At 46.1% G+C, this 27,499-nt stretch overlaps 3 protein-coding genes across 11 annotated transcripts; 1 reads left to right on the forward strand and 2 right to left on the reverse strand.

Moving 5' to 3' along the window:
* Positions 1-724: 724 nt before the first annotated feature.
* NEDD8 (NEDD8 ubiquitin like modifier) lies at positions 725-11,110 on the reverse strand. The gene is made up of 4 exons (XM_032265658.1): positions 10,957-11,110; positions 2,234-2,281; positions 1,986-2,068; positions 725-1,091 (listed from the first exon to the last, which is right to left on the reverse strand). Exons 1-4 carry the CDS (start codon positions 10,972-10,974, stop codon positions 995-997), a joined length of 246 nt encoding a protein of 81 aa, XP_032121549.1. The 5' UTR covers positions 10,975-11,110; the 3' UTR covers positions 725-994.
* A 42-nt stretch (positions 11,111-11,152) lies between these two features.
* GMPR2 (guanosine monophosphate reductase 2) lies at positions 11,153-18,024 on the forward strand. 6 transcript variants are annotated; one of them, XM_032265650.1, is made up of 12 exons: positions 11,223-11,574; positions 11,680-11,704; positions 11,948-12,069; positions 12,208-12,327; positions 12,845-12,979; positions 14,509-14,592; positions 14,739-14,912; positions 15,848-15,929; positions 16,020-16,126; positions 16,299-16,341; positions 17,033-17,192; positions 17,379-18,024. In XM_032265650.1, exons 5-12 carry the CDS (start codon positions 12,881-12,883, stop codon positions 17,572-17,574), a joined length of 945 nt encoding a protein of 314 aa, XP_032121541.1. In that variant the 5' UTR covers positions 11,223-11,574; positions 11,680-11,704; positions 11,948-12,069; positions 12,208-12,327; positions 12,845-12,880; the 3' UTR covers positions 17,575-18,024. The 6 variants fall into 6 exon arrangements, with proteins under 6 accessions (XP_032121539.1, XP_032121541.1, XP_032121538.1 ...); XM_032265647.1 differs by lacking the exon at positions 12,845-12,979; XM_032265652.1 differs by lacking the exon at positions 11,680-11,704.
* TINF2 (TERF1 interacting nuclear factor 2) lies at positions 13,838-21,812 on the reverse strand. 4 transcript variants are annotated; one of them, XM_032265641.1, is made up of 9 exons: positions 20,920-21,812; positions 20,669-20,773; positions 20,456-20,557; positions 19,976-20,083; positions 19,791-19,887; positions 19,190-19,646; positions 19,037-19,098; positions 18,839-18,930; positions 13,838-14,178 (listed from the first exon to the last, which is right to left on the reverse strand). In XM_032265641.1, the coding sequence occupies exons 1-9, from the start codon at positions 21,109-21,111 to the stop codon at positions 14,092-14,094; spliced, it is 1,302 nt and encodes a 433-aa protein (XP_032121532.1). In that variant the 5' UTR covers positions 21,112-21,812; the 3' UTR covers positions 13,838-14,091. The 4 variants fall into 4 exon arrangements, with proteins under 4 accessions (XP_032121532.1, XP_032121533.1, XP_032121531.1 ...); XM_032265640.1 differs by lacking the exon at positions 13,838-14,178 and adding an exon at positions 18,420-18,706; XM_032265642.1 differs by lacking the exon at positions 18,839-18,930 and having other exon boundaries at positions 20,920-21,810.
* Between the last annotated feature and the right edge of the window lie 5,687 nt (positions 21,813-27,499).

The raw sequence follows: 27,499 nt of genomic DNA on the forward strand, positions 1-27,499 counted from the left end.
GCGCAAGAGCGCCCTCTGATGCTGGGCAGAGATGAGGATTGCAGTCGGATACCAACACGACCACACACTCAACCGTAGCAGTCAAGTCTCTCCAAGGCATTTGGCCACAGGCATCCTCCCTACTTCCCTACTCCATCCAGCCTTGCCGGATTCTATAAAGCCAGGGAAGAAGGGAAGCATTTTCTTCTAGCACCTGCCTCTTCTCGAGACCAAGTGATACATCACAGCTTGCCACTCAATCTTTCTCCATTATCAACCTCTCCATAGTGTAGAACCCAAAACCCTCAGTAATATTCCATCCAGAGTGCAGTGTCAGCCAAACCCTTGACGGCTTTCTCCAACCAGGCCTGAATGTCCACTAAAGCAACAATCAGAGAATTCACTCTCCTAATGTTTCCACCATCCATGTCAGCACTACACTGGTAGATGTTTGTGGGGAGGAACTGATCTGTATTGTTTGCCAATTTCTGTAAATAATCCTACAATGGCCAACTTCAAGCTACCATCATGAAGTCGCTTAATAGCATTGGAAAGAGCTGCCAATAATTGGCTCTCTTGAGTCACTAGGAACTGGCTCCAGCAAACCACTAAGTAGGCTTTCCTAGAGTCTCATAATCCCTCTAAGAACACCATCCCTTCCATTGTCCTGCTCCTTCAGCCTGTTATAACTGAGTGAGCATTAGGTCCATTTTTATTTCAGTCAGCTTGTGCAACAGAAGAAAGATTCCAGGAGGCCAGGAAATATTTTATTGACAACCAGGGACACAGCCATAAGAGAGGGAAGCACACAGGACTGCAAACTAACACCCAATAGCCAGCAAGGGCCCTCTGGGCCAGGAATACTGCAGCCTGGGGTCCTCATAGTCTCCCACCAGTAGACATACATTACTGAGCATCCAGGGGAGGGGGCAGTGGCTCTTGTGTCCCAGACGGTGAGAGGATATATGATGCCTCATTATGAGCGACAGGGTAAGGAGGTAAAATGGAGGGTCCATCACTGCCTAACACCACTTCCTCCTCTCAGAGCCAACACGAGGTGGAGGACTGAACCACCTAAAATCTTGTAATCAGCTGCTGTCTTCTCATCATTCCTGCAGGAAAAGGAAGCCAAAAAAAAAAAAAAGCCTTAGAACAGTTTTTTTGTTTTATTTTGTTTTTGAGACAGAGTCTCTGTCACTTAGGCTAGAGTGCAGTGGTGCAGTCTTGGCTCACTGCAGCCTCTGCCTCCTGGGTTCAAGTGATTCTCCTGCCTCAGCCTCCTGAGTATCTAGGATTACAGGTACCCACCATTACACTCGACTAATTTTGGTATTTTTAGTAGAGAGAGGGTTTCGCCACGTTGGCCAGGCTGATCTCGAACTCCTGACCTCAGGTGATCCGCCCCCATCAGCCTCCCAATGTGCTGGGATTACAGGCGTGAGCCACACCACACCTAGCCAGAACAGGAGTTCTTAACCTAAATTTCATGGATCTCTTTTGGGGTCTGTGAACTTGAATGAGGAAAAAAAAATCCCATCTTTATTTTTACTAACCCACAACTAAAATTTAACGTTTCTTCTAACTTTAAACATATGCCAAGAACCACAGTAATATTAGCAATATATTAACTTGTTAACAATAGAAATTAGCTATTTTCATATCATAATTGTTTGTAGGTATCTTGAAAATATTTCAAAATTATGGTCATATTAGACCTGCTATTAGATCTCATGTGTTCATAAAAAAGCACATGTATTACTATATCACAAATTTGTTTTAGTATTTTGATAATTGTATTTCAATATAATTAGTTTTCTTTGTAATTCTATATATTTTGTTTCATGCCTGAAAAAAAATCTTATTCTGAGAAGGGGCTTAGAGGCTTCACCAGATTGCCAAAGGCTCTAAGGCACCAAAAACAAAAGGCAGGCCTGATCCACCTCAGTATGTGGCCCCTCTCATCTTCACAGAAGATTGCCATGCTGTCATTCTCACTCCAAACTCACATCTGTTTGCCACTGTAGATGAGCCTCTGCTGTTGTGGGGGGATTCCCTCTTTCTCCTCCACACGCTCCTTGATTCGCTCCACCTTTAGAGAGACAAGTAGTCAGAAGCTGCTCAAGGGTAGGACCATGGAAATGGAAAGAACAAGGGCTATGCAGACAGCATGAAAGCAAAAGGACCAAATTTATAAGCATACGCAAACAAATATACATGGCAAGAAGTATATGAAAAGAAGTTGGGCATGCATCACCTTATCTGTAGGTTCAATGTCAATCTCAATTTCCTTTCCGGTCAGCGTCTGAAACAGGCAAGGGTTTCATGAGTCCTAAAGCCCAATGTACAATTTTTGTCTTTTAGGTAAAACATCCCATATTGGTCTTTGGGATCCACTGCCTTCTGAGACATGCATATTCTCAGCAGCACTGCTTTGGAGAATTAGAAGGCTTTGAACATACCTACATTCATCAAATATTTTTAGGCTGTGAACAACTTTGATAGAGCAAGATTCTTTAAATCATCTGATTCCCTTAATCCCGTGAGTCATCTTCCATTGCCTCTCCCATCCCCCAAAATCACTGAGAATATTGGCATTCTTTTGGATGATATGGCAATGAAAGCTATCTTTTATTTATTCATTTATTTATTTTGAGACAGAGTTTCATTCTTGTTGCCCAGGCTGGAGTGCAACGGTGTGATCTCAGCTCTCTACAACCTCTGCCTCCCGGGTTCAAGCAATTCTCCTGCCTCAGGCTCCTGAGTAGGTGGGATTACAGGCATGTGCCACTACGCCTGGCTAATTTTGTATTTTTAGTAGAGATGGGTGTTCTCCATGTTGGTCAGGCTGGTCTCGAACTTCTGACCTCAGGTGATCCGCCCGCCTCAGCCTCCCAAAGTGATGGGATTACGGGCATGAGCCACTGTGGCTGGAAAGGCATCTAAAAAAAGTCAGAAGGACCTTATTCTGTTATAAATATCAGTGCTAAAAATTAAGATAATTCAAATAATTCTCGAGGACACCAGAAATCACCTCTAAGCAATTTTTTGTAAAATGCTAGAATTGGCTGGGCATGGGGGCTCACACCTGTAATCCTAAGGCTTTGGGAGACCGAGGTGGGAGAATCACTTGAGCCTAGGGGTTCCAGACCAGCCTGGACCAAAAAAAAATTAGCTGAGTACAGTGGTGCATGCCTGTAGTACCACATACTTAGGAGGCTGAAGTGGGAAGATCACTTGAGTCCAGAAGTTAGAGGCAGCAGCAGTAAACCATGATTGTGCCACTGTACTCCAGCCTGGGTAACAGAGGAAGACACTGTCAAAGACACTGTCAAACCCCCCTGGAAAAAAAAAAAGAGAAAAGAAAAAAAGACTAGAAGTCAACATTGCATCCCCCATATCTTTATAGACTTCTACCTAAATCCTAAATTGCAGCTCTTGTCTTCTTGACTTCTTCCATAGGTTAAGGGCTGGTGATATCCAAACACAACAGTTATACTGATTATGCAGTCACAAATGCTGTGTTCCACCCATTCTCATCTCCCATTCCTCCTTGCTCTTAAAGCTCTATCTGCATTAGTCTATAGTGATCCAGGCCACAAACACACCATGCTCATCTAATTTACAGGCATTTCTTTGTTTCTACTGTTTTCCTTGTTGCAATAACCTCCCCTGCTCCTTCTCCAAACTTCAAGACCCCTTTAATATAAGATCTCCTCCTGTATAATGTGTAGACCAGTTCCCAGTATACTTTATTAATACTTCCAATATTAATATACCAATTACAGCTAGTTAAGTGTTAAACTTTCCCAGTGTTTGACACATAAGCAGTCATTGAGTATTTTTGAAGGGCTAAATACACTGATGATAATGTTATAATCACAGCTAACATTTACTGAACGAACACTTTTTTTTTTTTTTTTTTGGTTTTTTTGGGACGGAGTTTGGCTCTTGTTACCCAGGCTGGAGTGCAATGGCGCGATCTCGGCTCACCGCAACCTCCGCCTCCTGGGTTCAGGCAATTCTCCTGCCTCAGCCTCCTGAGTAGCTGGGATTACAGGCACACGCCACCATGCCCAGCTAATTTTTTGTAGCTTTAGTAGAGACGGGGTTTCACCGTGTTGACCAGGATGGTCTTGATCTCTTGACCTCGTGATCCACCCGTCTCGGCCTCCCAAAGTGCTGGGATTACAGGCTTGAGCCACCGCGCCCGGCTTCCTTTTCTTTACTTTTAAGAGACAGGGTCTCACTCTGTCACCCAGGCTGGAGTACAGTGGTGTGATCCTGGCTTACTGCAGCCTTGACCTCCTGGGCTCAAACAACCCTCCCACCTCAGCACTTTGGGAGGGGGAAGTGGGAATAGTGCTTGAGCCCTGGAGTTTTGAGACCAGCCTGGGAACATAGTGAGATCCCCGTCTCTACAATAGAATTATCCAGGCACAGTGGCACAAGCATGTAGTCCCAACAACTGGATACTCAGAAGGCTGAGGCAGGACTGCCCAAGCCCAGGAGTTCAAGGCTGTAATGCGGTGACTGTGCCACTGCACTCCAGCTTGGGGGACAGAGCGAGGTCCTATCTCAGAAAAAAAAAAAAAAAAAAAAAAATTCAAATGGTAAATTTTCATCCCAAATAAATACTAGACCTATATTTAAATTTCATAATTTATAATTGAAAAAGATTTATACATTGAACTTGTTCCAAACGTACACCCTTCTCTTTGCTGTTGTGTTTGAAACTGTCCATAATTAAAGCTGTTTTAAAGTAAGTGAACAATTTTAGAAGACATTCTTGATATATATCACACTGTGATCTGACACATTCAATGATATTTAACAAGTATAAGATGAACCTAAGCCGGGCACAGTGGCTCACACTTGTAATTCCAGCACTTTGGGAGGCCGAGGTGGGCAAACCACATGAGGTCAGGAGTTCGAGATCAGACTGGCTAACATGGTGAAACCCTGTCTCTACTAAAAATACAAAAAAAATTAGCTGGGTGTGGTGGCACATGCCTGTAATCCCAACACTTTGGGAAGCTGAGGCAGATGGATCACTTGAGGTCAGGAGCTTGAGACCAGCCTGGCCAACAGGGCAAAATCCTGTCTCTAGCAAAAATACAAAAAATTAGCTGGGAGTGGTGGCACATGCCTGTAGTTCCAGCTACTCAGGAGGCTGAGGCAGGAGAATCACTTGAATAAAGGTGGAACTTGCAGTTAGCCGAGACTATGCCACCACACTCCAGTTTGGGCAAGAAAGGGACACTCTGTCTCAAAAATAAAAATAAAATAAAATAAAAATAAATTAAATATAAAAAAACAAGGAAGTGCTGTATTGTGCAAACACCAAGGGTTATGTAATAACAAAGTGCTATGGTGAATGAAAATCAATGTCATCAATTTAAGCCTGAAATGAGATAACATTATATAACACTATATATATAGTGCTTTAATTTATATTATGTAGCATTATAACACTAATAGCCAAAATAAAAATGACTGACATCAGCATTTTTATGGTGCTGCAAGGGTACTAGCTAGTAAGGGTACAGAGCAACTGGAATGCTCATACATTGCAAGTGGGAATATAAAATGGTACAGCCCGTTGGTTTCTTTTAAAAGTTACATATGGCCAGGCGTGGTAGCTCATGCCTGTAATCCTAGCACTTTGGGAGGCCGAGGTGGGTGGATCACCTGAGGTCAGTAGTTCAAGACCAGCCTGGCCATCATGGTGAAACCCCAACTTTAAAAAAAAAAAAAAAAAAGTTACATATTATCTACCACATGACCTCGTTATTTTATTCTTAGGTATTTATCCAAAGGGACTGAAACATATGTTCACAGAATGACTTGTATAACAATGTTTATAGAAGCCTTATTCATAATAGCCAGAAACTGGAGATAACTCAAACTCCCATCAACAGGAGAATGGCTAAACAAATTATCCATTAATAGTATTCCATCCAATGAGTACTATTCAGTAATAAGAAGGAATAAACCGTCCAGGAGCGGTGGCTCACGCCTGTAATCCCAGCACTTTGGGAGGCCGGGAGTTCAAGATCAGCCTGACCAATATGGAGAAACCCCGTCTCTACTAAAAATACAAAAAATTAGCCGGGCATGGCACATGCCTGTAATCCCAGCTACTTGGGAGGCTGAGGCAGTAGAATTGCTTGAACCCAGGAGGCAGAGATTGTAGTGAGCCGAGATAGCACCACTGCACTCCAAACTGGGCAACAAAAGTGAAACACTGTCAAAAAAAAAAAAAGAAAAAAGAAGGAATAAACCACAGATATACACAACAACAGACATTATGCTGACTGAGCGACATACAAAAACTGTACGTTGTATACTTCCATTTATATAAAATTCTAAAACAAGAAAAACTAATCTATGAAACTCTTGAGGGGTAGGAATACAAATGTTTATGTTTTGTAATTACATGATCGTATGCTATCGTTAAAAATGCACTGAACTAGCTGGGCACAGTGGCTCATGCCTGTAGTAATCTCAGCACTTTGGGAGACCGAGGCGGGCGGATCACAAGTTCAAGAGATAGAGACCATCCTGGCCAACATGGTGAAACCCCGTTTCTACTAAAAATACGAAAATTAGCTGGATGTGGTGGCACATGCTTGTAAAGCCAGCTACTCAGAAGGCTGATGCAGATCAGCCTTGATCACTTGAACCCAGGTGGCGGAGGTTGCAGTGAGCCGAGACCACCCCACTGCAGTCCAGCCTTGGCGGCAGAGGGAAATTCCATCTCAAAACAACACCACCACCATGACCACCACCACCAAACTTACTGAACTAAACCCTCAAGAACTGTACGTCTTATTGCATGTTAAAAAACATGAATGAGGGCCGGGCGCGGTGGCTCAAGCCTGTAATCCCAGCACTTTGGGAGGCCGAGGCGGGTGGATCACGAGGTCAAGAGATCGAGACCATCCTGGTCAACATGGTGAAACCCCGTCTCTACTAAAAATACAAAACATTAGCTGGGCATGGTGGCACGTGCCTGTAATCCCAGCTACTCAGGAAGCTGAGGCAGGAGAATTGCCTGAACCCAGGAGGCGGAGGGTGCGGTGAGCCGAGATCGCGCCATTGCACTCCAGCCTGGGTAAGGAGAGCGAAACTCCGTCCCAAAAAAAAAAAAAAAAACATGAATGAGAAAACTGGTTCACATAGTAAAGACAGCTGCCAAAGTAATCTGCAATGAGGAAATCAATGAAGGATCTGGGGTTAGAACATTATATAATGAAAAAGAAGCTCAAGGAAGATCTGCACATTATGGTTTTGTACATCATCTCTTAGTTTAGACTCTCCACTTTGACAGTAGGGCAATCTGATTGAAAGTATTGGAGAAATAAAGATATAAATAAGACCCCAGACCAGAATGAGGGTAATGAAAATGGAAAGAAAAATGGAACAGAAACAGGTTTTTAAGTGAAAAGTTAGGTCCTATAAAAGGATCGTGTAATTTTATATCACTTTAAAGAACTGCATTCCAGACACCTGAGCGATTGATAGGATTAACATATGAGACTGGTATTGGGATATGGTTTATGACAGAAGATTATATACTTAATTTTAGAACCACAGAGACAAGGTGACAAGAGAAGACTTAAATTAGGACAAATTGTAAAGTCTTACAGAAAAATATGGAAGAAGTCAGCTACACAGAGACAGCAGTTGAAAATGAATAATTCGGCCAGGCATGGGAGCTCATGCCTGTAATCCCAGCACTGTAGGAGGCCAAGGCAGGCTGATAGCTTGAACTCAGGAGTTTAAGACCAGCCCGGGCAATGTGGCTCTACTAAAAATACAGAAAATCAGCCAGGTGTGGTGGCATGCACCTGTAAGCCCAGCTACTGGGGAGGCTGAGTTGGGAGGATCCCTTGAGCCTGGGAGATGGAGGTTGCAGTGAGCTGAGATCACGCCACTACAATCCAGCCTGAGTGACAGTGAGAATGTCTCAAAACAAAAACAAAATAAGACTGGGTGCGGTGGCTCATGCCTGTAATCTCAGCACTTTGGGAGGCCGAGGTGGGCAAATCACCTGAGGTCAGGCATTCAAGACTAGCCTAGCCAACATGATGAAACCCCATCTCTACTAAAAACACAAAAGTTAGCCAGGTGTTGGTGGTGGGTGTCTGTAGTTCCAGCTACTTGGGAGGCTGAGGCAGGAGAAACACTTGAATCCAGGAGGCGGAGGTTGCAGTAAGCCGAGATCACGCTACTGCACTCTAGCCTGGGTGATCGAGCGAGACTCAATCTCAAAAAAACAAAACAAAACAAAAAAAACCCCAAAACAAGCAAACAAACAAAAAAACAAAAAAGCTACACTTTAAGCCTGGGTGACAGAGTGAGAACCTGTCTTAAAAAAAAAAAAAGGAACTGTAAATAAAAATCTGTCACTTACATGGTAATTAGCAGCTATCTCTTTGGTTTGTTGTTTTTTTTCTGTCTTTTTAAAATTAATATTTTCTTCAGATGAGACTAACAGCTATCTCATATATAACTGCTTCCCTATGTATTTAATAAAGAAATGCAACAAACAAGAGGGGACTGGGGGGAGAGGGAGAGAGGAGGAGTAGAGTGAGATGGCAAACAGAGGCCTGATTAAAGGCAGAAGGGTAAGTGTTGCAGGAAAGAAGACTGGCAACTTTGGAGAAGTACTAGATAAAAATGGATTCAAAGAAATAGACAAAGTCTAGAATCTTGCTATTCAAAGTGTAGTCCTCAGACATTCAACATCACCTGGGGGTTTGTGAGAAATGCAGAAACTTGTGCTCCATCCTAGACCCACAGAACCATAATCAGCATTTTAGCAAGACCACAGGTGATAGGACACCATATTTCTTTTTTCAAGTTTCCACCACAGCATTGATTTTTTTTTTCCAACACCATTTTTTAAACTGCAGGTCTTAACCCATCAGTGGGTTATGAAATCAACTCAGAATTGAAGTTTCAGAGCATATCACAAATAGCAAATTTTTCATGTCTCTGACACAAACATGGTGAAATCCTGTCTCTGCTAAAAATACAAAAACTAGCTGGGCATGGTGGCGTGTGCCTGTAGTCTCAGCTACCTGGGAGCTGAGGCAGGAGAACAGCTTGAACCCAGGGAGGTGGAGGTTGTAGTGAGCCAAGATTGTGCCACTGCACTCCAGCCTGGCCATAGGGCAAGACTCCAACTCAAAAAAAAAAAAAAAAAAAAAAAAATTCACAAAACAATATCCTTATCTAGCACTATACTGATATTTCCTTTTTTTCTCTCTTTCTTTTCTTTTTTTTTTTTTTGGAGAAGGCCTTTCGCTCTTGTCACCCAGATTCGAGTGCAATGACTCATTCTCGGCTCACTGCAACCCCCGCCTCTCGGGTTCAAGCAATTCTCCCGCCTCAGCCTCCCGAGTAGCTGAGATTTCAGGCACCCGTCACTACACCTGGCTAATTTTTGTATTATTAGTAGAGACAGGGTTTCACCATGTTGGCCAGCTTGGTCTTGAACTCCTGACCTCAGGTGATCCGTCCACCTCGGCCTCCCAAAATGCTGGGATTACAGGTGTGAGCCATCGCGCCTGGCCTTTTTTTTTTTTTTTTTGAGACAGAGTCTGGAGTGCAGTGGTGACCTCACTGCTCACCAGGGCCTTGACATCCCAGGATCAATCAATCCTCCCATCTCAGCCTCCCAAATAGCAGGGCCTACAGGCGTGCACCCACACCCTAGGCTAATTTTTGGTATTTATTGTAGAGATGGAGTTTCGCCATGTTGCCCAGAATGGTCTCGAACTCCTGGGCTCAAGCGATTGGCCTGCCTCAGCCTCCCAAAGTGCTGGGATTACAGGCGTTAGCCACCACGCCCAGCCTATTTTCTTTTATTAATGGTGCCAGTAACCTATTCACTTATTAAATTGACGTCATGACTGTTACATAGGTCGCTACTCAAAGTTTGAAAACAATCATCTTTAACATACTATTTTAATACTTGGCCTCACACCTTAGCTAAGTAGTTGGGAAGGACTGGGGAAGGGAAGGTTGAGAAATAGTTTGGAAGGACTGGAGAAGAGAAGTTTAAGAATGACTATTAAGTACGGCAAATATGCTAAGAAGCTGATGAAATAACGACAGATTTACTTAGCTATAAAAAGGCCAAACTAGCACTAGACTTCATCACTTGTCAGCAGTTTTTTTTTTTTTTTTTTTTTTTTTGCGGGGGGGAGGTCGGGGCGTCTGTCCGTCTGAAAGCACAAGAGAGGAAACAGAAGATAGGACTAATAAAGGCTGGAAATTAGTGAAGAACCACCATGGGAGTTGAGAGATGCAGATGAAGGAAACCATGGCTAGTGCCAAGAACTAGGGCAGCAGTAACTAACCTGCCTCTGCCAAGGAAGTGAGGCTGGTCCAGGATGCCAGGCTCAGAAAGGCAGGTGCTGACTGAACACACTCCCCGCTTTGGCTCCTGTAGGACGGCTGAGATACCACACCTTGGCAACCACCAGTAAAGGCTCATAGTCTAGCCCCTGGGAGGCCCCGGTTTCCCCGGGGTACCGTTTTAGGGCTGCGCTGGGAGGCCGCCTACGTTAGGGACTGGGAGAAGAAGGTAACCTGGGAATGAAGAACGGAGAGCAACGCTTATTCCCAGAATCTGAAGAATGGGGAGTCAAGCCGCTGCTAGGCCTTCTCTATGACTGCGGGGGTTCGAATACAGTGAGATCCGACAAAAGCTAACCCCTTCTGGGTGACGGCAAAGTTCTGGCAAAAAAAGCAGGGACTGCAAAAGACCCCAGGGTGGGCAGGTGGGCCCCGCTCTCAAAGCCCTTCTAGGTCCCCCTATTTCCCATCACCCCTCGCGCGGAGCCCTGATGCTGTCAGCGCCCTCCAGGCTCGGGAAAGGCGTGGTTTTCCTTCCCCACGTCTCCCGTAAGGCACAGCTGCCAGCCCAGCACTACTGCGTCTTGGCAAGGCTGGAGATGCTCCCACCTTCACTTTAATTAGCATCTTCTTTCCAGTTTGGGACTGCACACGGATAAATTGCTGCTCCTACCACTCCGGTCGACGCTGCCGCTCTCCAGCACTCTGCCTACGAGGGCCACTTCTGCTTCCGGGTCACTGTCTGGCTCCACCCTCTCCTTCCCCCCCACCGCTCCACCCGCTTTCCACTGGGTTCCGGAAAGGCTCAAGAGTGCTCCCGTGTTTCGGTTCAGTGACGTCGTAAATAAAAACGAGGCATCTAGTTTAGCTACAGCGAAGACGAGAACTCTGCGATTCTGAGAGTCCCTAGCGAGCCCCAGCTAGCGAAAAGCCGGGGTAGAACGAACTACATCTCCCATCGTGCCAGGGGGCGGTCCCCGCCCGTTTCACCATGGGAGTTGTAGTCTCCCGTCCCTCGGATCCAACAGCAACTTCAGTGCGTGAACTCTGTTACCCAGAAGGCCTCGCCCGGCCGTCGCCGAAGCTGGAATTCGTCGCCTAGTAGTTCTCTCCGGCGACTAGCCGGACCTGTTGGCGTGGCCCAGAAGGCTCAGCGGGATTGCACGAGGCTAGTCGCTAAGCAAGGTGGTCTTTGGTCAACTGCCGCCGGGACCAAGGCAACAGGAAGTGAGTACCCCTATTCCGGAAGCTGGTTATGAACCCTCCCCGCCCCCCGTCGCCCACATTCTTTCGTCCCCCTAAATCAGCCTCTTGTCCCATTGCTCTTTGCAGGGATAGAAGAAGGAAGTGTAGCGGGGTAAGGAATGAATCGTCAGGGTGTCTCACAACCCTTTCCCAGCCCTTCTTTCCAACAAACAGTACCTGGGATGGAGACCCCTAGGGTAATCGCAGCCACGGGATGGGTCGAGGTGACAGGCTTCAGGAACCACACTTCGGCGTTTGCCCGACCTTCCACAACTTAAAAGAGCAGAGGCTGCCAGCAGTAACGGGGCGTTAAACCCCAGGGGAAGATTGGTCCTTATGACTTCCTGCCTTCTAGCCCTCAGATTCATCGCTACCCCGAGGCTAAGCGCCATGCCTCATATCGACAACGATGTGAAACTGGACTTCAAGGATGTCCTTTTGAGGCCCAAACGCAGTACCCTTAAGTCTCGAAGTGAGGTGAGCAAGCCTCTCTACATGCTGTTTCTTGACTCCACGCTTCTGGTGGGCCACAACCAAGAAAGACGCCTGTCCCTGCCCTAATACGGTACGTTTTTTGGATTAATGAAATGCTCAGTTTCCTCATCATATCTGCAGGTGGATCTCACAAGATCCTTTTCATTTCGGAACTCAAAGCAGACGTACATTGGGGTTCCCATCATTGCTGCCAATATGGATACTGTGGGCACCTTTGAGATGGCCAAGGTTCTCTGTAAGGTAGGACTTTCCTCGTGCCCATCCCTATTGGTGTCCAGTTAGCCCAGCTGACTGCAGAGGTGTTTGCATTCCCACCCCCATGCCCAGTCAGCTCTCTGGCAGTTAGCAGTCAGGATGCTCTAATTTACAGTTTTTTTTCCACTAGTAAATCCCTTTCAGTTCAAAAGGCCATCTGAATTAGTGAGATTCAAAGCTAAGTTTTGCTCCCATTTTTCTGATACATGAACAGAATTGTCCCTTTTGTCCTATCTAGCAGTTTGTACACCTTGCCAACTTTTCCCACCACCCAGGTCACTCCTTCCCAGTCACATGCATCCCTTCAGTTGCACAATTGTCCACCTTAAGCATTCACTGTTTTAGTCCAGAAACTATAGTTTAAGCATTCAAAATTCCTAACTAGAAGATCCTAGGAGAAGGAACTTATTTTCTTTTGATTATTCTTGAATAAGAACAATTCATTAATAAAAGAATAATTCTGCTATTCTTTTTTCTTTTTTTAATCTTCCTCTTCTTTAAGTCCTAGGTTCCTGGGAATTTCTGGGATGTGCCCCAAATGGGATGTTTTTTTCTTATATACAAGTTGTTCACTTTGAAATGGAAGATGCTGCTCCTGTCAGTACTAATACCTGCCTCTATACTTGTTGCTGAGAAGGTAGAAAGTTATCTGGGCACTTTAAGAATATACGCACTCTGCTGGTTGATCTGTGTAGCCCTGGTTGATTCTGCTACTGTTTGTGGCTCTGTTAGTCTTAAGGAGTTCATATCCTTTTTTCTATTTTTGATTGCTGTGTCTTTGTGGAATGTCTTGTCATTTCTTTGAGGTTGATAGTTATGCAGTTTTATTTTTACTTTATTTTTATTGCCATTCAGTAACTGCTTAGGAATCTTGGTGTTGCCCATTGTCCGTCTGCCCTGACCAGCAGAGTTCAGAAATGGCGACTCTGACTGCAGAGTCAACTGACATGCTGTAATACATGAACCTTTTTGGGGATTGTCTTGATGCTTTATGTTGAGCCTGGCTTTCAGTATTGCTGATGAGAGATAAAGAAATCAGATTTTAGAGATAGAGCCAAGTCTCATAGTAATAAAAAATTTGGATGCAAGCAAACATCTTTTTCTAAGCTTGGTATGTAATCTGATGTGCTCATCATGCCACACTATGCCAGTATATCTCTAACGTCTGCTGACTTCTATCCTATAGTGATTTTTCTTTGCTTACCAGTATGTTCATGGTAGAATGTTGAGAAAGCAGAATTCAGTATCAGCTTTAGCTAGCTAGTGTTTATCTCTGAGTACATATGTAGGACACTTGCTTATTGCTAATACATGTCTTCCTTGCGTTTCCTGTCAGATGCAAGATTTGTGCTGTCTCAGCCAACTGCTGTCTCTTGTCTGTTTGCATGTAGACATGTAAAGCACAAACACCAGCATTCATAATGGCTTTTGAATGCCTTTCTCCAGCTATTGAGATATTGTTTGCAATTTGTTGAGCTAGAGAATATGAACTTGATGAGTCATTATATCCTTGAACTTTATTAAAATGGATTGAATGAAACAGTTTTTAGCTTGATCCACATCCCCAACTAGGAAATCTGTCCTTTTTTCCACTAGAGATGGAGATAGGGTAGCACCTTATCAGCTCTTATCAACCTTAAGGCATTGCCTTTTGTGGGCATCCAGACCTACTGAATTACTGCTGGTAAATGAATGAGAACCTAACCAAAAATAGTTTAGTCCTAGGTTACCTTAGGAGGAGGGGCTGAGTCAGAGCAGAGAAGCACAGGCTCCATCCAACTTCTTCATGGTTCTTTCATGTCTGCTGCCTGTCCCACTGCACCAACAGCTTGTCACCTTTAAAGTCAGAAGCAGTAAATGTGCTGGCAGATGAAATCCAACATAGATCACTCAGTACTTTGGTGGGAATATCTAACAAGTACTAGCTTATGGTAAAAAGCCCTACCAGTTTCTTTAGAAAGAAAGAAAAAAAGGAAGAAAAAAAAGCCCTACCAGTATTTGTAGGGAGAAGAAAGGTTGAACTCAAGTCCCAATTCAACCTGACTTCTTCAAGTTGTTTCCTCCCCAACTTCAATTATTTCCTCTCTGAGAGAATAGGTCTGTTTCTAGAAAGAGAGACCTTAATGAAGTTTTCTTTCTTTTGATGCTGCTTTTTCTTTTCCCCAGTTCTCTCTCTTCACTGCTGTCCATAAGCACTACAGCCTCGATCAGTGGCAAGAGTTTGCTAGCCAGAATCCTGACTGTCTTGAGGTAACACTGGGCCTACCCTGCTCCCTTCCTTATCCTAGTTTTACAGCAATTATATTTTGGCTTTCTGGGGACCAACCCTCATTACTGACCCATTGGCTGCTCACCAGATCATCTCTGATAGGCCAATGGTCCTGTTTATCCCACAGCATCTGGCTGCCAGCTCAGGCACAGGCTCTTCTGACTTTGAGCAGCTGGAACAGATCCTGGAAGCTATTCCCCAAGTGAACTATATATGCCTGGATGTGGCAAATGGCTACTCTGAACACTTCGTTGAATTTGTAAAAGAAGTACGGAAGCGCTTCCCCCAGCACACCATCATGGTATGTTTCTATTATAGTCGGTGCTTTTTATCTTTCTACTTTCCCGCCTTTCTGTTTTGCTACATTAGTCTAGTTTTCCTCTGCTGCGTTATGATATTCCTAGTCCATTTAATCATGATATTGGATGATTATCCATAGTTCTAAGCTTAAAATGTCCATTTATTTGGCCAGTGCAGTATCTCTAATGCTTGGTTCACAGTCTTTGTAAATCTCGTGTCCCTGACGTCACTCACCAAACCATGATGGAACATCTATGCACTGTACATACCTGTGGCACATAGACATCTGCCCACTGAAATGGACACATACTACAATCACATAAAAGGGGTCACATAAACAAAGATTTATTTTCTTACAATCTTAGAAGAGTGATGGCAGGTCCCCATTTTCTTCATTGAGGGGTGTGTCTACTGACCAGAAGCCAGTACAACTGGTCAAATGGGTCTTTAGCCTACAGTACCATCCATGCCTTCTCCCTTTTCCTGAAGCCAGACAGGTTCTATGACAGAATGGCTTAACAGAGTATGTTTGGTCTCTTGAGGAATGGGAGATAAATCTACTTTAAATCAGATGTGAGCCTGGTCCAGTAGTTCCCTTTGCCTCACTGAACGCTCCTCTATGCCACTTCATGTGTCCCTGTTGATCATAGCACCTTGTTGTCTTAGGAAAGTGCATCCTGGACATTGGCTTTACCCTAGGTTCACTGGTGACATTGGCCACTTACCCCCTACTTTGGCTTGGTGTTGCGGGAATGGGTAGGGAGCAGGGTTCTCTAAAGTGGCTAGTGTAAAAGCCCTCAGAAGGCCCACTAGAGGGGACTGAGCATCCTTTCTTAGTAATAATGTTGGAAAGTCATGGTCCAGGCATACAGTATATGACAATACATGACCTGTTGCTGGCCCTAAGGATGCTGTATTTCAATTGCTCTGTCTCAGGCAGGAAATGTGGTAACAGGAGAGATGGTAGAAGAGCTAATCCTCTCTGGGGCTGACATCATCAAAGTGGGAATTGGGCCAGGTAAGCTGGTTCGCCCGGGCCACTGGCTACCCCTTCAGTGGCAAACACCTATGGAGCACATCATTCTCGCCCTTGTCATGTTCTTCCTAGGCTCTGTATGTACTACTCGGAAGAAAACTGGAGTAGGGTATCCACAGCTCAGTGCAGTGATGGAGTGTGCAGATGCTGCTCATGGCCTCAAAGGCCACATCATTTCAGTAAGGCCCAAAGACAGGGTAGGGTATGAACTGGGTTTTCTGCAGGGTATGGAGGTGGCAGAGATGGACTAGAATTCCTGGGTTCTTGTTGGCTTTGAGTTGGATTGTTGGGACATCACTGAGGGCTTAGAAAAATCCATGCTGTATGTTCATAGTGCTCCTTACTTTGCAGGATGGAGGTTGCAGCTGTCCTGGGGATGTGGCCAAGGCTTTTGGTAAGAAGCTTGAGCGCACAGAAGGATTATTCTTTATAAGAGGATGAGTCACCTCTGAGGGTCTAGGGTCAGGGTAAGAGAGGCTCAGGAAGTCATTCAGATTCTTTCATAATATAAATTAGTGACTCTGAAGTCTATGGTATCACCTGTGGTGGCCAGCAGGGGACATCTGAGACTCTCCAAGTGTGGGCCATGGCCATTTGACCATCTCCTAGATTGTTGCACAGTGCAGACTCCTGAGCCCCACCCAGACCTAAAAAAATATTAGGCTCTGAGGAATAGGGCAGCAAATTTTTATTTTTTATTTTGTACAGCTTCCCAGGAGGTAATTACTCCCATTAAAGTTGGAGATCTTTGCTCTTGGCACACACGAAATGAGTCTTGTTTAGCTGGGCACAGTAAAATGAAATGACCGGATGATGACGGTGAAAACAGCAAAAGGAGAAAGCAAGTGCCAGGCAGGGACTCTCCAGAGCCTCTTTTTTAAATCTTGGGGAAATCATACTCACTGAGGAATAGAAGCCAGGGCAGATGAGGCCTGAATGGATTGTGGGTCAACTAGGGAATCAGAACCAGGAAGAGGCTGGAATCATTGTCAGGACTGAGTGTGGTGTGAGTTGCTTTTGAAGGTGGCCATGTGGGCACCTTGGCCATATTAATAATGTCTTTCCTTCCTCCATGATGGTGGCAGGTGCAGGAGCTGACTTCGTGATGCTGGGTGGCATGCTGGCTGGGCATAGTGAGTCAGGTGGTGAGCTTATCGAGAGGGACGGCAAGAAGTACAAGCTCTTCTATGGAATGAGTTCTGAAATGGCCATGAAGAAGTATGCTGGGGGTGTGGCTGAGTACAGGTATGTGTGGTAGCTCAGGAACTTAGTAATAGTATGGAGGCAGAACTCATGGCTGTTGAGAGGGGGATGGTACAGTTCTCAGAGGAGAATGGTGAACTGGGGCTCAATGCTAGGGTGTGGGGAAAAGTCCCTGGGCTCACAGAATCCAGAAGGAAAGATAAATAAAGTTTTTTTTTTTTTTTTAAGAGCCTCAGAGGGAAAGACAGTGGAAGTTCCTTTTAAAGGAGACGTGGAACATACCATCCGAGACATCCTAGGAGGGATCCGCTCTACGTGTACCTATGTGGGAGCAGCTAAGCTCAAAGAGTTGAGCAGGAGAACTACCTTCATCCGAGTCACCCAGCAGGTGAATCCAATCTTCAGTGATGCGCACTTGACCTGAGCAGTTCTGCCCTCCCAAGACACCAATATTCTACCATGGGGCATGCCAAGTGGGCTCCTCACCTATCCCAGCTACTGCAGCTCTGTATTACTTTGTCATTTCCTGTTGGCTCACTCCTGAGGGCTCCTGCAGTAACTCTGTACTTTGCTATCTGCACACGCAAAATGCCCAAGGCACTCACTGGGGAGGAAGCAAGGAAGAAAAGTCTGAGAAAATGACGCAAGATAATCAAATGGGAATCTGGGGACCTGACACCTGAAGATTATTAAAAGGAAAAGATGCTGATTGATACATAAATTTTTTACTTGGCTTTGGTTTAGAGGAGGCAGGCTTTTAGAATCATGTTTTGTTAATCAGCTTCACTAAATGGGACCTTCACATATCTAAAAAGCTCAGAAGTGTTTGTATATTTGAAATACCTCAATAAAGAAAGAGCTCATTGACTGTAAATAGATGCTGGGGCCTTCTGTACAAGGCCAGCATCTGCCTGCTGCTCCAGAGTGGGTGGCGGTAGGGTCAGCGCTGACCCAGTGGGGTCAAGGACAATGAGTATTATTCCTATGAAGTATCTCCATTCTAGTGCCACCACCCCCAGATAATCTGAAAGCATGAGGATTTACAAAATATATTCTGTATATTAGGACACATATTTCCAGAATAGCAAAAGGATCTCTTCCTGGCTCCCAACCTTGTTAACCCTTCTGGGCACAGCTAAACAACACTTACCAAAGGAAGTAAAAAAGGCAAAGGGATCCTACCAGTCTGGAAGGGCCAGCTGTTTCTAAGGCATGGCTTATGCTGACCTTATGGAAACCTAAATTCCCCTCCCTCACATCAAGGCAGTATTTTAACAAATCCAAAGTTTAATTATTAAGCATTACAAAGTATTTTTAGCAGTTTAGTCAGGCAATCCAAGCCTGGACTTCCACTTCATTCCTACTAAACTACTTGCAGAGCTGAGGAGGCAGGAGACAGGCAGAATACAGAGGGCACTTTAGTTCTATCACAGGGGTTTACAGCTGTCTCTACAGTCATAGGAAGGCATGGCACTGTAGCCAGAAGAGGGGAGATATTCATAGAAAGTGGGGATCAGGGTGTCAAACTTTGTCTTCTGATAGTTTTCCAGAGACTCCTGTAGAGAAGGGAGCAGGCAGATCCCACCAAATGAAACCATTGCCTGAGCCCTCTGAATTCTGAAGCATGTGGATTTCTTAGTCCTGTTCTGCCCATCCACTTCCCCAGCTTTCTGCTCCTTCCTACTCACCTTTCCTTCCCCCTGGCCATTTTCTTCCTCATCAGAGTCTAAAACCAAGTCCCCTATGGTAATGACGGAGCTGCACAGAGATGGAGTACACACTGTAGGAGGGAAACCAGAATCAAACTACCACCTCTAGATGAATACAGGCTCTTGAGAGTCCCCAAGAGAGGAGGCTGTTATCCAATCCTGACTCAGACTACCTACCTGGCTTCCTGGCCCTAGGAGGTAATAATGATAGGGGGTCCATGTAGCAATCCAAGCAATTCCTGAGGTGAGAGCAAGCAAAGAGGATAGGGTGAAAGGAAGGCAGGCAAAGAATGTGCTCCTAGTAAGGAGAATTAACTCTGTTCCACTCACTCCTTTTGCTCTGTGGCAGGCAAGTCAACTGGGTTCTCCTTCAGAGCCCTTCCCCTCAGGGTATGGCTTGGACTCTTAGACTTCCCAGTGGGGGCTGCTCTTGTGCTCATGGCTAGGTCTGCTGTGCATATCGCATGTTCTTCCTTGCTCTCAGGCTTAGATGCGCGCTGGGTTGCTGAGCCCAGATTCCTAAAGGGAAACAGCATGACTGTGGGGCGCTCCTTATGGCCTCCCCTAGCAGACACCCATTGGGAGTGTACTCTTCGCTGGCCTAGAGGGGCCAGATTGAAGTGGTGGCCAGCTAGAGGTTCTGGGTGTGTCCTTGAAGATGGTCCCTGAGGAAGATATGGGCCAGGCTTTGCCTTGGGCAGAGGATTGTGGAGTGCTAGTCTTTGTTGCTGAGGAGGATTCTGTTCCATGGGCTCAGCCAGGTTCATTGAGTCAGTAATAGAGCACTCTGAAAAAGAAAATGAGACCCCTTATAAACAGAACAGATAGTAACAGAGTAACTGGTTTCTTATGCCTGGAGCCCATGAAACTATTCCAATAGGCTGCCTCAAAAGATCTCATGCTAAACACTACACCTCCAAATTCCTAGTACCTGGAAGTGGCCACCCCATGTCCACACCATATTGGCTCCAGGCAAGAGAAGAGGTGACAGAGACTCCAGGCTGCATCCAACTCAACACATCCTGAAGCTGTGGGCAGGAATAGAGGTATGAAGACCACAGTCCTTGACACAACCACCCCACACTCTGCCCTTAACATGTTTTGCCCCAACAAAACCTGCTGTGCCTGCGGTGTAGGCAGTGCTTTCTCTAGCTGACAGAAGTATTCAAAAAGCAGCTTTTCCATTGCAGCCAGAAAGGGTTCCCCATACTCTTGTTCAAGTTCCTGCAGCAGGGAGAGGAGGTTAAAAGTGGGTTAGTGGCCAGGCATGGTGGCTCATGCCTGTAATCCCGGCACTTTGGGAGCCTGAGGCAGGCAGATCACTTGAGGTCAGGAGTTCAAGACCAGCCTGGCCAACATAGTGAAACCCCATCTCCACTAAAATATAAAAATTAGCTGGGCATCTATAATCCCAGCTACTCTGGAGGCTGAGGCAAGAGAATCGCTTGAACCTGGGAGGCAGAGGTTGTAGTGAACTGAGATAGCCACTGCACTCCAGCCTGGGCGACAGAGTGAGACTCTCAAAAAAAAAAAAAAAAAAAAAAAAAAAGGTTAGAGAAAATAGGAGCCACCTAACAGCCTTCAAACCAGTCTCACCTGCAGCTTCGAGGCCAAATCCACAGGAGCATCTGATAGCTGCTTCACCTGCTGACAAAAAGTTTCCTGTGCCTCCAAAATCTTCCTCAGATCATGCTTTGTCTGTTGAGGATATCAGACAGACAAGTTAGCACCAAAATCCGGTAGACAAGAGGAGCAACTTTACTGCACCAAGTGTAACTGGGGTCAGGGCTCGTTCCAGGGATTACTCACAGCCTTGGGGTCCCGCACTACAGGTCCAGATTCTGGAAAGTGGTGATTCAGGGCAGTCAGGACTTGGGCCCAAGGCCGGCCCTGCAGGATCAGCTCCACCACCACCTGTACGGTACTGAATTCAGAATCCCCACCTTGGGGCAAGGTGACTTTTTCCAACTAGTCTCATCCCCAAGCTGTGTGCCCTTGTCAGGTCCTCGCATCCCGCCCCTTTCTCTCTTTCCCCTTCTAGGTCCTACTTGCTCCAATACCTTGGCCTTTAGGCCCATACAAAGGCGTTCGTGGTGCCGGTAGCGAACCAAGCCAGGGGCAACAGCGCGCAGAGATTGCAGAAACTCCAGTACTCGCGGAAAATGCTCCACACAGCGGCCGCGCACTACCCGCCAGCTAGCGGCGGCGGCGAAGCGCAGAGCTGCAGGACCGGCCCCCGGGGGCGTAGCCATGGCCGGCGGGCTCCGCCCTGAGGCGGTCCCTCCAAGTTCCTCACCCGGATGAGTGAGGCTTCCCGATCACTCCTAGGGGCGGGGCTTCTGGCAACACTCTGTGGCTCGGATCAGCCGGCTCTGGGTACCTTGCGGTCCGGCTGGGCTCCCTTCCGTAGGCACCCAGAGTTCTGCGGGGGGGGGGGGCTTCTGCTCGGGCTGGAGGAGCCTGAGTGGCGAAGCTGGCTGTCTCCAACGGCACCAGGTCGCCCACCTTTAAACGCCGCCGCTGTCTCGAGCCCGAGGGTGCCTTATTTCCGGCTCCGCAACTAGCTACTCTTGCCCCGGAAAAGGGCGGTAAGAGGCGGCCAATGGGCAGCCACAGATGGAAGTGTGACGGCGCGTCAGAAGGCCACGCCGCGGCGGAGCTGGCGCTTACAGAGCCCTGCGCCCTCTACCGGCTGACTTGAGTTGGCCGCTGAGTCTGTGTGGGCCCGCCCGTCTGAGTCTTCCCTATCCCGCTTTCCTCGTTGAGCCAGCAGAGAAGCCACGTCACTCCCGTGAGGCTCGACTTCCTGGTCTGTAAAACGAGGATCATGCCACCGCCTCTTCCCACTGTCTTCACCCATCGAAATTCAGTTCAAGTCCCTTGAACCGGCGTCTACAGAGCCGGCGCGCATCGGCTCCAGTAGGAATTCGACTGTTTCTTTTATAAAACAGAAGAGGGCGCCCCGCCCTTAAAATAAAATGCAGGCCGTGCGCGGTGGCTCGGGACTAATCCTAGCATTTTGGGAGGCCGAGACAGGAGGATAACTTGAGCCCAGACCAGCCTAGGCGACATGGTGAAACCTCGTGTCTGCTAAAAATACAAAAAGTAGCCGGGTGTGGGATCAGGTGCCTGTTCAAGCCATCTTCCCACCTAGGCCTCCCAAAGTGTTGGGAGCACAGGAGTGAGCCACTGCACCCAGTCCCTGGCTAATTAAAAAACAATCTTTTAGGCAGGGCGCAGTGGCTCGTGCCTGTAATCTCAACACTTTGGGAGGCTGAGGCAGGTGGATCACTTGAGGTCGGGAGTTCGAGACCAGCCTTACCAACATGGAGAAACCTCGTCTCTACTAAAAATGCAAAATTAGCTGGATGTGGTGGCGCATGCCTGTAATCAATCCTAGCTACTCGGAAGGCGGAGACAGGAGAATCGCTTGAACTCGGGAGGCAGAGGTTGTGGTGAGTCGAATCGCGCCATTGCATTCCAGACTGGGCAACAAGAGCAAAACTCCATCTCAAAAAAAAAAAAAAAAAAAAAAATTTGGTGGGTGTGGTGGTTCATGCCTGTAATTCCAGCACTTTGGGAGGCTGAAATGGGAGGATCACTCGAGGCCAGGAGTTTGAGACCACCCTAGGCAACACAGTGAGACCCAGACTGTACAAAAAAAAAAAAAGAAAGAAAAATGTGTTTTGTAGAGAAGGGATCTCGCTATGTTGCCCAGGCCGGTCTATCTTTATTTTTTGTTTTTGGTATTTATCCTGCTTGGTATTCTCTGAGCTTCCTGGATCTGTATTTGGTGTCTATCATTAATTTGAGAAAATTCTCAGTCATTATCACCTCATTTCTTCTGTTCCTTTATTTTCTCTTCCATTCTGATTATGTGTATGCTACTATAATTGTCGGATATTCTGTTCTTTTTCATTTTTTTTTTCCTCTTCGCATTTCAGCTTTGGAAATTTTTTTCCTATGAGGCTGGAAGCCCCAGCTTTGGAAATTCCTGTTGATACTCCTTCAAGCGCACCATGTTCTTTGGCCATGTCCAGTCTATTGATGAGCCCATTACAGGCATTCTTCATTTCTGTTACAGTACCTTTTTTTTTTTTTTTTTTTTTTTTTTTTTTGAGACAGTGTCTCACTCTGTTGCTCAGGCTGGAGTGCAGTGGCTCAATATCAGCTCACTGCAACCTGCACCTCCCAAGTTCAAGCGATTTTGGTGCCTCAGCCTCCCAAGTAGCTGGGACTACAGATCATGCGCCACCACGCCTGGCTAATTTTTGTTTTAGTAGCGACAGGGTTTTGCCATGTTGCCCAGGCTGCTCTTGAACTCCTGGCCTCAAGCGATCCACCTGCCTCGGCCTCCCAAAGTGCTGTGATTACAGGCATGAGCTACCGCACCTGGCCCAGTGTTTTTTACTTCTGCATTTCTGTTTTTTCATTAGAATTTTCCTCTCTCTGCTTACATTATCCACGAAACATAATGCTTACCATTATCTTTCATGTTGTCCCCTTTTTCCTTTACAGCTCTTAGCATATTGGCCATAATTGTTTTACATTCCTGTTCTGATAATTCTAGCTGCCATATCAGAATTTGGTTCTGAAGCTTTCTCTTTCTTCAAACTGTGTATTTTTGTCTTTTAGTGTGCCACGTGATTTTTGTTGTTGTTATGTATGGATAAAAGAAACAGGCAAATAAACCTTTCGTGTGAGGTTTATCTGGCTAGGGGTTAGGCTGTGTTTATTGCTTGATGTAGCTGTAGGTATCAGCTAAAATTTTCTCTGGTGTCCTTGTTACTATCTCCCCTGTCATCTTTGGTGTTCCCTAGAGACTTCTTAAATAAGGTCTAAGATGTGCAGTTATTTCAGTTGTATTCCCTGTTATTATATGAGAACTCTATTAGTCCTAAGGTGTCAGGGGCAAGGGAAAGCGTTCTGTAGTCCTGTAATTACGTCTCCGTCTTTCAGTAAGCCTGTGCTGGAAGCTATGACTTTCCTAAGTGCTACTAGACCCTGCTCCCTTCCTCCTTTGTCTCCTCACATGCAGGGAAAACAAGCGTTGGGTATTTCTCTTCCCCCATGTAAAATGCTGGAAATGTGCTATCCTGGCTGGAGCTGGACATGTCCCTTTTCCAGATCAGGCAGGCTCTCTTAATGAATAGAGTTAGTTTCTCTTGAGGGCAGGCATTATTAAGAATGGAATACAGGGCCAGGTGTGGCTCACTCCCATAATCCCAGCAATTTGGGAGTCCAAGGCAGGTGGATTGCTTGAGCCCAGGAGTTTGAGACCAACCTGGGCAAAATGGCGAGAGCCCCGTCTCTACAAAATAATTCTAAAAACCAACCAGGCTTGGATGCATACACCTGTAGCCCCAGTTACTCAGGAGGCTGAGGTGGGAGGATTGCCTGAGCCCAGGAGGTCGAGGTTGTAGTGAGCTGTAATCCAGCCTGGGTGACAGAGCAAGAACAGAATGCAATGGATGTATTTCAAAATGGCTACTTTCCTCCTCCCCTCTGCCAGACTCACAGGAGAGGCTCCAGTTTTCACTGTGGGATCCTGATAAAACTTATGGCCACGTGCCATGGCTCACACCTAGGATTGCATGAGGCTAGGAGTTTAAGACCAATCTGGGCAACATAGCGAGGCCTTGGCCGGGCGCGGTGGCTCACGCCTGTAATCCCAGCACTTTGGGAGGCCGAGGCGGGTGGATCACGAGGTCAAGAGATCGAGACCATCCTGGTCAACGTGGTGAAACCCCATCTCTACTAAAAATACAAAAATTCAGCTGGGCATGGTGGCGTGTGCCTGTAATCCCAGCTACTCAGGAGGCTGAGGCAGGAGAATTGCCTGAACCCAGGAGGCGGAGGTTGCAGTGAGCCGAGATCGCGCCATTGCACTTCAGCCTGGGTAACAAGAGCGAAACTCCGTCTCAAAAAAAAAAAAAAAAACATAGCGAGGCCTTGTCTCTACAAAAAAATTTAAAAATTTGCCAGGCATGGTGGTACACACCTGTAGTCCTAGCTACTTGGGCTGAGGCAGGAAGATTGCTTGAGCCCAGGAATTGGAAGCTGTAGTGAGCTGTGATTGTGCCACTGCATTCTAGCCTGGGCAAAACAAAAATAAGAAACGAAAAAAAACAAAAACAAAAAAAGTGTGGGGTGCCCACCTAAGAATGGGACCTCTATTATATATATATATATATATTTTTAACACCGTCTCACTCTGTCACCCAGGCTGGAGTGCAGTGTCATGATCTTGGCTCACTGCAGCCTTAACTTCCCCAGGCTCAGGTGATCCACCTCAGCCTCCCAAGTAGCTGGATTACAGGCATGTGCCACCAAACCCAGCTACTTTTTGTCTTTTTTGTAGAGATGGGAGTTTTGCCATGTTGCCCAAGCTGGTCTTGAACTCTTGAGCTCAAGTGATCTGCCTGCCTCAGCTTCACAAAGTGCTGGGATTACAGGCCTGCGCCAGCATGCCTGGCCACTATAGATTTTTTAGCCTTCAAATTTATCCACCCTAAACCTCCAGCTGTAAGTCAATTACACTTTAAGTTTTCCTACCCTGGTACTGGTTTCCCAGAAGTTTCTGTTTCTGGGCTTCTGCTATGAAGTCGTGATTCTCTGTATCTGCCTTTTTGTCTCTCCAGTTTTAGGGGCAGCAGTTTTCTGTGTGCCCTCAATTCTCTGATAGATCTAACAAGAGTTATTGACTTTCAGTTTGTTCAGCTTGTTTCTTACGAGGGCAGGAGTAAGGACTCCCAAGCTTGTTAGGGGCCAGACTAAAGACCAGAGCTTATTATCTTCCCTTTTATAATATGGTCTTCCTCCTGGGCTTCGTATTTCTGTGCATGGCACCCATGAGTCAGAAACCCAGACCACCACCCTTCTCTTTGTCCTCCCTCCTCTCCAAATTGAATCTGTTACCAAGTCTAATTAGTTCTACAACCTTCAAACCCATCCCCTTTTTTTTCATTCATACTGTCTCTATCCTATTTCAGGTTCTCCTGTCTCTCATCCTGAGAGGACTCTAGTCCTCCTACCTCCAGCCCAACCCCTCTAATTTCTTTTCTATGTTGCTTTCATCATGAATCTTGTGAAATGCAAAACTGATCATATCAACCCTAATTGAAAGCTCCCCCTTACTTTCAGAAGAAAGTCCAGGCCGGTCGCGGTGGCTCAAGCCTGTAATACCAGCACTTTGGGAGGCCGAGGTGGGTGGATCACAAGGTCAAGAGATCGAGACCATCCTGGTCAACATGGTGAAACCCCGTCTCTACTAAAAATACAAAACATTAGCTGGGCATGGTGGTGCGTGCCTGTAATCCCAGCTACTCAGGAGGCTGAGGCAGGAGAATTGCCTCAACCCAGGAGGCGGAGGTTGCGGTGAGCCGAGATCGCGCCATTGCACTCCAGCCTGGGTAAAAAGAGCGAAACTCCGTCTCAAAAAAAAAAAAGAAAGTCCAAACTCCTAAATATGGCAAAAGAATTTTTAATGACCTGGCCCAAGCTTACTTCTTCAAGCACATCCCTTGCCACTTTGTACTCATCATGCACCCATATGCCAGTCCTCATCCAGCTGTCTGCATTTTCCAAATATACTGTGTCATCTCGTATTTCTGTACTTCACACATGTTGGCTGATTCCTCTGTCCTCTGCCTCTTGGACTTGACTTTTTCTCATATTTCATGAGTCATCTGGTAATCACCTTCATGAAGCCTTTCTGCATCAGTCCAGGCAGAGTCGCCGTTCTCTGGGCCTCTCAGCATCCTGAACATTCCTCTACTACCATGCAGACCCTAACTCATAAGGTTGTTGTAAGGATTCAATGAATTCATAAAGTGCTTGCAACCTGGCTCCTGGTAAGTGTGACATATGCATTTACTGTATTTAGAATGTTTACACATCTGTCACCCCCACTGGGCAGGAGCACCTTACGGGAAGGGCTTGTTTCTTCCTTGTGCGTGTTATACTACAGATGCCTTAAGGTGTGCACCTTGTTCACGTGTTTACAGCTCAATTTTAGTTCTCTTTTTCCCGCCCCATGAGCCCTTTGTCTTGAAAGCCTTCTAAACTCAAAGGTTCAAGAAGACATGTGAAATCAGGACCAGAATATCAGGTGCACGATCTCTTGGCTACTGCTGGCCCAGGAAGAATGTAGGCAGTGGGAATGCAGAAAGAACGAACAGCTGAGAAGAAAAATGAAAGTGTGTTGTTCTTGATCTTTAGTGTGCACAGGAGTCAAACTCTTGGTGAGTTTGTTCTGGGCTTCTGCTACAGGGATTCTGATACACAGTCTGTGCCAGGGCCCATATATCTGGATTATTAATACACATTCAGATGATTGTAATAGAAGAGGTCTAGAGACTACACTTGAAGAACCCTGAGGTAAGGGAACAGTTTCATTCAAACCAAAGCCAAAATCCTCCAAAACACATCCACAGGAAAATTTCCAGGTAGAGGAGAGTTATACTAAGAGTACCAACTCTGTTTCTCTGAGCCTCAACTTCCTTCGTGGTCCCCCTCTCTGGTGAGGGACATCAGCCCCTATCAGTAGATGATATAGAAAGGCCATGTGCTGCCCTGGGGCAGACCATGGCTTCATCTGTCTTGGTGTGGCATGGACTGAAAGATGGACAGAACAGCATC

Source organism: Sapajus apella, unplaced genomic scaffold (genome assembly GCF_009761245.1).
Source record: "Sapajus apella isolate SASKATOON/1434 unplaced genomic scaffold, GSC_monkey_1.0 scaffold151, whole genome shotgun sequence".
In the NCBI taxonomy this organism is placed as follows: domain Eukaryota; kingdom Metazoa; phylum Chordata; class Mammalia; order Primates; family Cebidae; genus Sapajus; species Sapajus apella.